Raw genomic sequence first — 13,624 nt, 5'->3', positions numbered from 1 at the left:
CTTGCTAAAGAAGCTGAGGGTAAAGGCGATGGACTGGCCAAGCATGTCTCCAGACCTAAGCCATATTGAGCATCTGTGGGGCATCCTCAAATGGAAGGTGGAGAAGTGCAAGGTCTCTAACATCCACCAGCTCCGTGATGTCGTCATAGAGGAGTGGAAGAGAACTCCAGTGGCAACCTGTGAAGCTCTGATGAAATCTTTGCCCAAGAGGGTTAAGGCAATGCTGGAAAATAATGGTGACAATTTGGACCCAATTTGAACATTGTCACTTAGGAGTGACCTAACTTTTGTTGTCAGTGGCTGTGTGTGTGGTTAATGGCTGTGTGTTGAGTTATTTTGAGGGGACAGCAAATTTACACTGTTATACAAGCTGTACACTCACTACTTTACATTTTAGCAAAGTGTAATTTCTTCAGTGTTGTCATGAAAAGATATAATATAATATTTACAAAAATGTAAGGGGTGTGCTCACTTTTGTGAGATACTGTATATAAATTGTATACAGTGCATTGCGAAAGTATTCGGCCCCCTTGAACTTATGGAACTTTTGCCACATTTCAGGCTTCAAACATAAAGATATAAAACTGTATTTTATTTTGAAGAATCAACAACAAGTGGGACACAATCATGAAGTGGAACAACATTTATTGGATATTTCAAACTTTTTTAACAAATAAAAAACTGAAAAATTGGGCGTGCAAAATTATTCAGCCCCTTTACTTTCAGTGCAGCAAACTCTCTCCAGAAGTTCATTGAGGATCTCTAAATGATCCAATGTTGACCTAAATGACTAATGATGATAAATAGAATCCACCTGTGTGTAATCAAGTCTCCGTATAAATGCACCTGCACTGCGATAGTCTCAGAGGTCCATTTAAAGCGCAGAGAGCATCACGAAGAACAAGGAACACACCAGGCAGGTCTGAGATACTGTTGTGGAGAAGTTTAAAGCCGGATTTGGATACAAAAAGATTTCCCAAGCTTTAAACATCCCAAGGAGCACTGTGCAAGCGATAATATTGAAATGGAAGGTGTACCTGACCACTGCAAATCTACGAAGACCTGGCCGTCCCTCTAAACTTTCAGCTCATACAAGGAGAAGACTGATCAGAGATGCAGCCAAGAGGCCCATGATCACTCTGGATGAACTGCAGAGATCTACAGCTGAGGTGGGAGACTCTGTCCATAGGACAACAATCAGTCGTATACTGCACAAATCTGGCCTTTATAGAAGAGTGGCAAGAAGAAAGCCATTTCTTAAAGATATCCATAAAAGGTGTTGTTTAAAGTTTGCCACAAGCCACCTGGGAGACACACCAAACATGTGGAAGAAGGTGCTCTGGTCAGATGAAACCAAAATCTAACTTTTTGGCAACAATGCAAAACGTTATGATTAGCGTAAAAGCAACACAGCTCATCACCCTGAACACACCATCCCCACTGTCAAACATGGTGGTCGCAGCATCATGGTTTGGGCCTGCTTTTCTTCAGCAGGGACAGGGAAGATGGTTAAAATTGATGGGAAGATGGATGGAGTCAAATACAGGACCATTCTGGAAGAAAACCTGATGGAGTCTGCAAAAGACCTGAGACTGGGACGGAGATTTGTCTTTCAACAAGACAATGATCCAAAACATAAAGCAAAATCTACAATGGAATGGTTCACAAATAAACATATCCAGGGGTTAGAATGGCCAAGTCAAAGTCCAGACCTGAATCCAATCGAGAATCTGTGGAAAGAACTGAAAACTGCTGTTCACAAACGCTCTCCATCCAACCTCCCTGAGCTCGAGCTGTTTTGCAAGGAGGAATGGGCAAAAATTTCAGTCTCTCGATGTGCAAAACTGATAGAGACATACCCCAAGCGACTTACAGCTGTAATCGCAGCAAAAGGTGGTGCTACAAAGTATTAACTTAAGGGGGTTGAATAATTTTGCACGCCCTATTTTTCAGTTTTTTATTTGTTAACAAAGTTTGAAATATCCAATAAATTTCCTTCCACTTTATGATTGTGTCCCACTTGTTGTTGATTCTTCAAAAAAAAAATTACAGTTTTATATCTTTATGTTTGAAGCCTGAAATGTGGCAAAAGGTCGCAAAGTTCAAGGGGGCCGAATACTTTCGCAAGGCACTGTATGTGGTTTGTTTGTTGGGCAGCCTTTTCTCTGCACCCATTCCTCTAGTTGGGGCGGGCACATGCGTTCCAACTGTTCCCTGGCTTTACCCTCCATGTTCCTTTACTTGGGGGTTGCCTGGTAACTGATTGGGAGGGACTCTTCTCTCCTGTCTACTGTTCCGCATCCCTCGTGGCATGGTTCTATTCTCCCAGAATTGATCTGCGGCTTGTCAGTGGGTGGGCCATTCCGTTAAGTCACTTCCCTGGGGGCGGCACATCCCCTTTGGTTCTTTGCATTGCCCCTTTGGGAACGCATACCGCGTGATACATCATGCAGCGCTTTGCGGCTGACGTCATCAGCTGGTGCCGTTCTTTTTGCGGTGTTGGCGATGCTTTGTTCGGCGCAGTAGGGGTATATAAGGACCAGGTATAGGGAGCACCACTCCCCGGGCGGCACAATATGTGATGCTTTCATCTGTCAGGTATGCTATGTATCCACTGTCCTCTTTATTTACTTCTTTAACTGATCCTGGTGTCATTTTATTCGTATTTTACGGTTACATCCTAGGTCTACGGCACCCTATACATTTGCAACACCTAAAATTATTCCGTGGGATTGCCTCTTTGAGATGCCTGGGCGTCCCTTTTTCTCTTATATTTGGTGCAAGTAAGCTCCCAGGCTCTTTGCGGCGAATATGTGGTTCTCCTGTTGATCTGGCCTTTTTGTGGGTATCCCATTTAAAGATATTTCTCTTCGTACATCACAGGACACAGAGCCATAAATTATAACATATGGGTTATATAGCCCCCTACAGGTTAAGTGACACAGGCAATCAATCAGAAAGGATGTCCCTCTATATAACCCCTCCCACACAGGAAGTACCTCAGTTTCTCCCCAGTGTCTAAAGGTAATGGTCACTGTGGAGAGTCTCTCTACATTTCTCTTCAAAGAAGAAAGAAGATATGCTGCATACCCCGATCAAAGATCACTGAATCTAAGGGGATAGCTATCAGATCCATGTAAAATAATCAATGGACTAAAAAGATGGTATCTGAGCCTCGAAAGCAGATACAAGGTTTTTAGGTGCTGGATCCTGGGATCCGGACCCTTGGAATAGCAAACCTCAAGGCCGCTCTGTGCAGGGTGCTCTCCAGGTCCAAGGCTGTGGCCCCTCTAAAACAAGAGGATCCAGTCCTTAAAAGGTCTCCAAGACAAAGCTAGATGTGATGGGTGAAGATTGGATTCCTGTTTCAAAACAAAATCCTGCGGCAGGACTGGGGAGTCCAATTTAAAATATTTACACATACAGCAAACCTTCAGGCTCGGTTCACACTCGTGCGATGCGGGAAGGCTGCGAATTCGCAGCCTGTTCCCGCATCCGCACATCTGGCAGTTCACACTGCCATATGCGATATGCAGGGGGTGTCAATTAAATGTTAAGGACACCCCCAGTTTGATCGCATATTGCAGTGCGATCTGACAGTTCGCACAGGATCGGATCGCACAAGTGTGAACCACTGTGCGATCCGATCCTGATGCGGCTGAAAAAAAGGGTCCTGTGCGTGTTTGGTGAGGATACAGTGCGAATTCAGCCATACAAAGTGTATGGCTGAATTTGCATCCGCACATGAGATCGCATGTAATGAAGGAGCCTGCGATCTCCGCAGCCGCAATAATGTGAACCAGCACTTAAGTTAAAAATTGCTGGCATAATTGCAGATTATAAATATTTTATGCACTGTTCCCCTTAAAAAGATAACAGAGACCAAGTGCCATGTGAGTCTCTGCATGAGACTATGGATGTTAAGCCTAGGCAAAATACATCCTGTTAAGCATTATTTCTGTGCTTGTTTTTCTGACACACTGTTTTCACTCTGTGCTGATCACCTGAATGGTATCAGCTGGAACAAACCAATGTGTGCATGTGACTGTAGATAATAAGCTATGCAAAATACATCTTGTTTAAAACTCTGGCTTTTCCTTAGGGATTAAACGTGCCATTTATATCAATTGTGACTATATTAGCTTGTGCAGTTGTGTTATTAATGCAAAGTTTGTTTAAAACAGGCATGTCCAACCTGCGGCCCGGGGGCCTCATGCGGCCCGGAACTGCAGGCAATGCGGCCCACTGCTCCCTGAGATTTTTTTTTTTTTTGCTGGGGAGGAAGGAAGTCGGGTCAGGGGCACGGCCACAGCGACCCAACTAACTGTAGGTAGAGGCTGCCTCGGAAGGGATCATCCTCTAGTTGTGTTAAATTAGTGCTGGGGGGGGGGGGCAGTGCGGGAAGGGTACGGCGGCATTTTATTACTTATATACCTTAACTTATGTATATATTTTATTTGCGGCCCGAGAAAATTTCTCTACACTCAATGTGGCCCAGAGAAGCCAAAAGGCTGGACACCCATGGTTTAAAACATTGTTTCTTTACCTATTTGTTATCACACTGTTTTCTTGCCCTGGGCTGATCGCCTGAAGGGTATCTGCTGTGACAAACAAGATTCAGCCTAAGCTGCTCTCACCCCTTGTGGTTGCTGTTTTTGCCTTGGCTCATAAGTGCCCGCATGATCGTCTCCTGCCTTGATAGCGTGTCTGTGGCAAAGGCCTATTCACGCGTGCCTTCAGGAACCTTTTTAAAACAGGCATACGCCGAATGGAGGGCGTGTTTGAATGCAATTGGCGTGCACGTGGACGCCACATAGCACGCCATGAATGAGCAATACAGCATAAATGGGTGCAATTTAGAAGGAACTGTTTCCAACACGCTAGCCTCTGCTGAGGCTGAATGGGACACAGAGCAGCAGCAGCTGGGTTGCGTGAGTCACTGTGGGTGTATGATTACTGGCACAAACAGGTCCTGTATCTTGGGATAATCAGTGCTGTGTGCGATAAGCTGTATAAGCTTGGCACAAGCCTTGGGTACACTGAAGTTAGTATTTTAAATTTGTCTTGATATAAAGCAATGTCTGCCCCAAAGAGGGCTGGGGGGGGGGGGGGCACAGTTGGAAGGGGCAATGTGATGCCATCGTCAGGCCTTGAAGATCCTAGCCATGCGTCCTCTGTGTCTACTACCCCTGAAGAGCCAGAGGCGACTAGCCAATTACGGTTGTCAGGCATAGTAGCTACCCCAGGTGCTTCTGCCACTAAGGACAAATTGGCATCAGCATTAGCCAGCCTTGAAAGTAAGATTGCTGCCATGATTGCAGCATCGCAAAAAGGGAAAAAACCTTATAGATCCCCTTTACCTGAGCCACCCCCTGAATTAAGTTCAGAATTGGGCAGAGGATTTGGAAGGAATAGCTTATGATGACCCTATAGAAGGTCAAGCTGAGGTTTTCACTTCTGGGGAGTCAGGTCAGAGGAGTCTCTATCAGCCTCTCAAATCAAGAGATTGTTAATTCAGTCTCTTACTGAAATGGTCCAGTCTGATACAAATTTCCTCCCTTAGAGACAGCTGAAGTCTCTTTTTCCTCTCTAGGCTCATTGCGCCCTCCTCATAGTCCTCAGACATTTCCCATACATCCGCTCTTGGAGCAAGAAATGTATAATGATTGGGATCATCCTGATCGGATTTTTGTTTTTTGTTCCTTCTAAAAGGTTTTCACTATTGTATCCTATGGAGGAAAGGTTTACTAAGAAATGGAATATACCCACTGTGGATGCTGCCATTTCGTCGGTTATCAAGAGTTTAACCTGCCCTGTGGATAATGCCCAGGTTTTTAAAGATCCAGCAAATAAGATGGACTCTTTATTGAAAGCCTCAACCATCTGGGTCCAGAACCAAGCTTTCATGGCAGGGTCAGAAAAAGCCCTTGGCCCAGAGATCAGTCGTCTTCCTTTAAACCTACTCTGTGAAGGGGCGCCCCCACTCACATGAGTGGGGGGGGGGGGGGGGAGGCTGCTACAGTTCTTGAGATCTATTCTGGATCTCTTAAATCTAAACCAGTTTCTGAACGTTCGTACTTTCTGTATGGAGTCAATTTGTTCACTCATGGCCTCCCTATAGGGAGAGGAATTCTAGCATCCATAGACATCAAGGATACATATCTTCACGTGCCTATATTTAAGGCTTTGCAATAGAAAACCATCATTTTCAGTTTGTGGCCCTGCCCTTCGTGTTAGCCACAGCTCCAAGAGTGTTCATAAAGATCCTAGCTCCAGTGTTGGCTGTTCTAAGGTCCCGAGGGATATCTGTAATAGGATATCTGGACTATTGATTACTAATAGATTGAGTGGCTTCGGCTCTAATCAAAAATGTCCTCCAGACAGTAAAGTTCCTAGAATGTCTGGGTTGGATACTGTACTTAGCAAAGTCAGCATTACAGCCGGTCCAGCGTCTGGAATATCTGGGTCTTCTTGTGGACACGGTACAGGCAAAGATATTCTTGCCAACAAGAAAGGTCACAGACCTGAAGGATCTGGTTCAGTCCATAGTAAGGCTGAGATATCCTTCTATATGTCTTTGCATGATGTTACTAGGGAAGATGGTGTACGCATTTGCGGCAATTCCCTATGCTCAATTCCATGCCAGACCCTTACAGAACAACATTCCATCTACATGGACCAGAGGGGTTCAGTCTCTGGACTGGTCCATGTCTCTCTGGTACCAAGAGTATGTCAGAGTCTGAATTGGTGGTTGTTGACCAGAAATCTAGACCTGGAAAGTGGTAACTACAGATGCCAGTCTCTCCGGCTGGGGAGCGGTTCCGGAGGAACCCACTGTCTAGGGGAAATGCTCTTGGGTAGAGAGACAGCTCCCCATCAACATTTTGAAAGTCCGAGCAGTCAGTCGGGCTTTGAAATACAGGACGCCCAGACTTCGGGGTGACCCTGTCAGGGTGCCATCCGACAATGCCACGGCTGTGGCTTATATCAACCATCAAGGAGGCACAAAAAGTCAGTCAGCCCAGAAGGATGTGGATATCATCCTGCCCTGGGCAGGGAAGTTTGTGCCATGTCTGACAGCAATTTTTATTCCAGGAATAGAGAACTGGCAGTTAGATTTTTTTTTTTTGAGCCGTCAACAGATGTTTCCGGGGGAATGGTCCTTACATTCTGAGATTTTTCAATCAATCTGCCTACGCTGGGGGGTCCCAGAGTAGATCTGTTAGCATCTAGGTACAACAACAAGTTGAAGACATTGGTGTCCAGGACCAGGGATCCACTCACAGTCGGAGTGGATGCTTTGGTGACTCCTTGTGAGGAGTATTCCCTGATTTATGCCTTTCCTCCGGTGCAGCTGATACCGCGTCTGTTGCGCAGGATCCAGCTAGAGGGGAAACCAGTAATTCTGGTAGCCCAGGAATGACCGAGGAGGGTTTAGTATGCACAAATCCAAAGGTTGGCAGTGACTAGGCATTGGGCTCTTCCGATGCGTCTGGACCTATTCTCTCAAGGTCCCATATTCCACCCTACTGTACAGTCTCTAAATTTGACAGTTTGGCCATTGAAGCCTTAATCTTGAAGGAGTGGGGTGTATCTGGCCCTGCAGTTCATACACTGATAAATCCTAGGAAACCAGTCTCTAGAAACATTTATTACAGGGTCTGGAAATCCTACATTGCCTGGTGTGTAGCCAGGAAATGGCATCCCCGCAAATAGATCACCAGGAGAATTCTCGTTTTCCTTCAAGCAGGGGTAGATATGAAATTAGCCTTGAGAACTGTTAAAGGGAAAATTTCAGCCTTATCAGTTTTCTTCAAAAAGGAAAACGCTTCCCATTCATTGGTTCAGACCTTTGTCCGGGGAATGTTACGTTTGCTTCCGCCTATGAAGCCACCATTGTGTCCTTGGGACTTAAATTTGGTGCTGGCAGCCTTTTGAACCTCTGGGGCAGGTTCCCCTGGTTATTTTGACCAGAAAGCTGGTCTTTTTGATTGCGATAATGTTAGGAACTGCTGCAGGACGCTATAATAAAGGCACAAGCAGCCTCTAAAGATTTTTGACAGGAAGAGGAGAGGGGAACTAATCCTTCAACCAGGTGGCCAAGTATGGCTACCTACATGCAACCTTCACCTAGCCTGTCCCTCAAAGAAATTGGCACCCAAGTTTATTGGACCCTTCCCGGTCAAGAGGAAACTCAACAAGATCTCGTATGAATTACAGTTACCTGATTGGCTTAGAATTCATCTGGTGTTTCATGTCTCCTTGTTAAAACCTACAGTCCCAAACTCCTTCCCGGGCAGAAGCTCGGAACCACTCGAACCTGTGATTGTAGATGGGGAGGAAGAATATGAGGTGGAGTCTATTTTGGATTGCAGGAGGAGGAGAGATCAATTACAGTTTCTCATCAAGTGGAAAGGTTACGACCTGGAAGAAAATTCCTGGGAACCGGAACAGGATATCCATGCTAAAGAACTGATCTACGCTTTCTTTCGCAGTCACCCACAAAAGAGAAACCTATTGGGCACCCGAAGGTTGCCCTTAAGGGGGGGCAATGTTAGGAACGCTCCCTGTGCACACTGAAGTGCTGTCCTGAATCTGCCACCTAAGGGTTAACCTAGTGCAGACTAATTGCAGAAAATTGGCAACTGGCTGCCTTACTTAAACACCTCAGCAGCACTGTGTCTTTGCTGTCTTGTCTGCAGCTTTACCTGTACTTCCTGATCCTGAAATTTGCTGTTTCCTGCTGACTTCCTGATCGACCTCCCGGCTTGTCCACTACTTCGTCTGCTTGTTGCCCGCCCTGACCTTGGCTCGTTCCTGTGACCACTCTCCTGCCTTATCCTTGTCCGCTTATCTGCTTCCGGTTCTGGACTTGTTCAACTCCTGGGGGGGCAACGCTGAGGACCGTGACCTGGTGTTCAGCACACAGCAAAATCCATCCTCCCCATCAGAGGCTCTGGTGAAGACCTGCTGTCACTTAGACTCCGCACCTCGGGCTAGACCGTGTCTACCACCAGTGTGACCCGTCTGTGTTCCTGTTTTACCGGATCCCACGAGGCTACCTCTGCACGTCAGGCTCAGCCACCAGCACCATTACAGATAACTTCAGCTAGAAGGGTATCGGAATAAGCAGCTCTTTCTTGTAAAGAGCCATTTTTAATTTTTCATCTAGACAGAGTGATTTTACGTCCACACCCAGGTTTTTTGACCAAGGTGGTGTCCGCCTTTCATTTGAATCAGGACATTACAGTATACTACCTTCCTTTTTTCCAGATCTTCACTCAGAGGAGGAAAAGTTATTGCATGCTCTTAATGTAATGCATGCACTTAAGTTTTACTTAGAGAAATTAGCTCGGATTCGTAAGACCGAGAGCATGTTTGTGCTGCTATTACATATGTGACTTGTAATTTACACTTTGTATATGTGCCTCTTTTTCGATGATTAGGCTGAATCCCATGTTAGTTGGGTCAGTCTTTTTCGATTTTAAATGTTTTGTTTTTATCATTAATAAAATGTGTTCTTTTTTCTTCTGTGTTTAATATCTCTCTCATGCATGTGCTCTTAGGCCTCATGTACACTGCTGCTGATAAACGGACGTTTAAGAGAAGTTGGGCGTTTTTTTTCAGCAGCCCCTGAACCCTCCTCTATGTTATCTTATCTGTCCATGTACACTGAGTCGTTTACAGTAAGTTTATAGGCAGTTGAGTTCAGTGTCGTTTTTTGGAAAGCAATTATTTGCGTTCAGAATGTTCAGAACGTGTGTTTACTGGCGTTTCAAACGCCAAACGCAAACAAACGCGATCGAACGCGGTCACCCGCGTTTAGCGCTTGCATTTTTACTGTTTAAAAGGAGAATGATTTTTTGACCTCTAAAAATGGATCTGAGCGCGGCATGCAAACGCGACACAACAGACGTTTTAAACGTCGTTTACATAGCAATTAAATTCCATCGTTCGAAGGAGTTTTGCAAACGTCCGTGTACATTTAGCCTTAAAGTCCACCTTTTACAGATGTTTATATACATCTGTCATTCCAATTTAGACGAAGTAGTACTGTTAGCGCCGGTTCACATTACCGCAACGCTACTTGCAGGGGCGACCTCCGAGATCGCGGTGCGAGCAGCGCGCCACGACCTCGGAGCGGCCGCCACGGACTTCATAACATTGAAGTCTATGGCGGTCGCCTCCTGGTCGCCCCAAAGAAGCTCCGGACCCTTTTTCTAGGTCAGAGCGACTTGTGTCGCTCCTATTAGAACGGGTCCGCAGCTTCCCTATGGGAGGCGACCTGCGGCGACCTGTGAGGCGACCAGGTCGCCTCACAGGTCGCCCTAGTGTGAACCGGCACTTAGTGGTGTGTAGGTATTCGGTGTCAACAAACTGTTATTTGTTTTGAAAACTCAGTGGAAGAGGCATTCACTTAGGCTCCATTCACACTAGTACGACTTGTCAGATGACTTGTGTGCCCTCAAGTTGCCCCAAGGCGGTGGGCAGTGGCACTGGTGGACACTGATACGTGGCACTGGTGGGCAGTGGCACTGGTGGACACATACGTGGCACTGGTGGGCAGTGGCACTGGTGGACACTGATACGTGGCACTGGTGGACACATACGTGGCACTGGCGGGCAGTGCACTGGTGGACACTGATACGTGGCACTGCTGGGCACATACGTGGCACTGGTGGATACTGATACGTGGCACTGGTGGGCAACGAGAAATGAGTAAAAAAAAAAAACAGAAAAGGGGAATTAGGTCACAACACATCATATTCTGATTGGCCAAATACAAGTTGTCTATCATATAAGTCACTTTAAATAATTCACAAGTCGCGCTGAAGTCGCGGTAAAGTCGCAGTAAAAAGTCGCTCTGTCATGGGGCGACTTATGGTCGCGGTAGTGTGAACCGAGTCTTACAGTCCTGCTGTATAGATATTGCATTTACCCAGAGTTTTTTTTAGCCCTTTTAGAGCCGGTTCACATTAATCCGACTCAAAGTCGCCCCGACTTCCGGCGACTTTGAAGTCGCCCATGCAGCGCGACTTCATCGCGGCTTGCGAAAGACTTCTCATAATAGAAGTCAATGCAAGTGGCTCCGACTTTGCCAAAAAATAGTGCAGGAACCTTTTTCTAAGTTGGAGCGACTTGAGTCGCTCGGATTAGAACGGTTCCATTGCACAGACGAGTCGTCTGACAAGTCGGATTAATGTGAACCGGCTCTAAAGGGAGGCTTGTTTGTATAAATTCTCTAGAGTAATACTGCCAGAATGTTCTCTACTTGCGATCAACCTCAAATTATACAGGTAAAAAAAGTTTGCTGACACAGAATACCAACACACCACAAAAATAAAATGGCCTTATTTGCTTTGAAATTTCAGTGGAGGAGGCATTCACTTACGGTCCTGCCGTGTAGAAATTGCATTTACCCAGAGGTTTTTTAGTCCTTTAAAGGGAGGCTTGTTTGTATAAGTTGTCAAGAGCAATACTGCCAGAATGTTCTCTACTTGTGATCAATCTCAAATTATACAGGCAATAAAAAAAGCCATTTTATTTTTGAGTAAAAACTAAGTGCAACTGAACACATTTCATAGCAATTAGTTATTCTAAAGACAGATGGTAACAAAAGTGAGAATATTTTAGAAATACAATGGGGGGAATTTGTAAAAGGTGTCATAGAAACCCTTTTGAATTCCCCCAGGCTGCTGCACCAAAATTATCTGTGCTTGCACCCAATTCATGTACCTGACTGATACATAATGAACACTGATTCCTCGGTGCATTCATTCCCTACTTCTCCTGTAGGTCACAGCAGTGCACTTAGTTCTGCACTCCTGTGACCTGTATTCAGCTAACAGTGGGCTAACACCCGTTGTCAGCTGGCATCACTCAGCCGGTCCAAACTCTGGAGGGATCCCAATTTTAATGTCAGCTAGCTCAGCCTCTCAGCGCACCGCCTGAGCTAGCCACTAGCTCAGAGCCTGAGCTAACCACTCCAGCCCTCTTCAAAGCCTGGCGCTCTAGTGAGTGCTGGAGAGGCAAAGCAGAGTGCCAGTGACTGACATTCACCGGCTCTCTGCTAACTGAAGACTGAGAATATAACGCTTTACTGAAATCCCCAGAATGTGTTATAGACATTTTGAAAGCAGTACCAGCCTATCTGCTAGAATAGATGTCATAATGTTTCCAGTGTACATTTTTAGGTTCAGATACCTGAAGGAAGAGTTCTTTTGTGCTCTTGGTACTTATTGGGATCATTGAGGGGTTTGTCAAAGTTCCTGCTGTGGTGGTTATCAGAGCGTGGGGTCTTCCCGGTAGTAGTATGTTCTCTTCTCCCTCTTTGGTTCGCTGGATATAGTCCTTATAGTCACTGTACTGAGTAAGGGGATGGAGCTTCTGAAATGAGGGCACATCTGTGGGGTAGAAAACAAATCATTGTGTTACACTCTTAGGGCCATGTCATGCTGGTGATTCTGCCCCTGGTGATTCCTGTCAACAGTGCCAGCATTAATTGTGTCCAGTCAGAGAGGCAGAACAGCAGTATAAGAGCACAATAACAGGTAAGTAGCCAGTGAGCACCAATACTGGGGTATAATTTTGCTCCCATTCACAACAATGGGTTTTAATACTGCTGTCTCTGATGCCAACAATAGGGTTTTAATATTCCTCTAAATCACTAAAACACCAATAGTGGGCTTTAATATTGCTTCCACTGACACCCACAATGGTGTTTCTCATTGACACCAATGATGGGAATTGTTATTGTTTCCACTGACACCAACAATGGGATTTATTTTTGCTCCAACTGACATCAACAATGAGGTCTATATTTGCTCCCATTAACACCAATGATAGTGCCTATTTTTGCACCCACTGCTCTGCAAAGTAACCAATGTTACTTACACTCAACCACTATAGTCTTTACATAGCACATTCCTGGAAAGAGTATTCATTATCTCATTGTCTCACCAGTTGCTGGGTTTTAGGTAGTCCCTAACTATTTAAACCTCATTGAAGTACATCCAAAGTCTGAAAAGCTGGTTTCATGTTTTCTTCAGCCAGCTCCTTGCCTTACAGTATAGGTGATCCAGATGGCTACTCATGAATGAAAGGTCAGCAATAGTGACCTACAGTATATCATTTTCTCAATGCACTTTTTAAATATTTGCCATGTCATGTCTGCAATATGAGAATGATCATGAATGAAGGAACAACATGTTTATGTATTCAAATATTGTTTGTGGGATAGTGGAATAACATTTTTTGATGACCCTATGCAAAAATGAATTTCCAACAATCTGAAAAATCCTTTTGGGAAGTATCTTTGATTCTTATCAGCTGTTATTTCTAAAATCGCCCTTGGCCCTCATTCACAATAAACGCGGGTTTGTAATTGTGAGAGTTCAGCTACATATAGTTAGTAAGGTTGAAAAAAGACGCAACTCCATCTACCTCAAGCAATAAACAAACAAAAAAGAAAACACAACCATACAATCCCGTATACACAATCCTATACCCACAGCTCATCCAGAGGATGGCGAAAAACCCCAGCAAAGCATGATCCAATTTGCTACAGCAGGGGAAAAAAATTCCTTCCTGAACCCTCGAGAGGCAATCGGATATTCCATCGATC

General features: G+C 45.1%; 1 protein-coding gene across 1 annotated transcript in view; it reads right to left on the bottom strand.

Annotated features, from left to right (window-relative positions):
* GHDC (GH3 domain containing) overlaps nucleotides 1-13,624 on the bottom strand; it is a 409,562-nt gene that overhangs the window by 158,199 nt on the left and 237,739 nt on the right. The window contains exon 4 of the mRNA XM_082271446.1: nucleotides 12,205-12,404. Coding sequence (XP_082127572.1) covers nucleotides 12,205-12,404 — 200 coding nt within the window. The remainder of the gene's footprint in view (nucleotides 1-12,204; nucleotides 12,405-13,624) is intronic.

Source organism: Pelophylax lessonae (assembly GCF_965119305.1).
Source record: "Pelophylax lessonae genome assembly, chromosome: 11".
NCBI classification, from domain to species: domain Eukaryota; kingdom Metazoa; phylum Chordata; class Amphibia; order Anura; family Ranidae; genus Pelophylax; species Pelophylax lessonae.
Note: the sequence above shows the minus strand (reverse complement) of the source record. Positions and strands in the feature narration are given on the sequence as shown.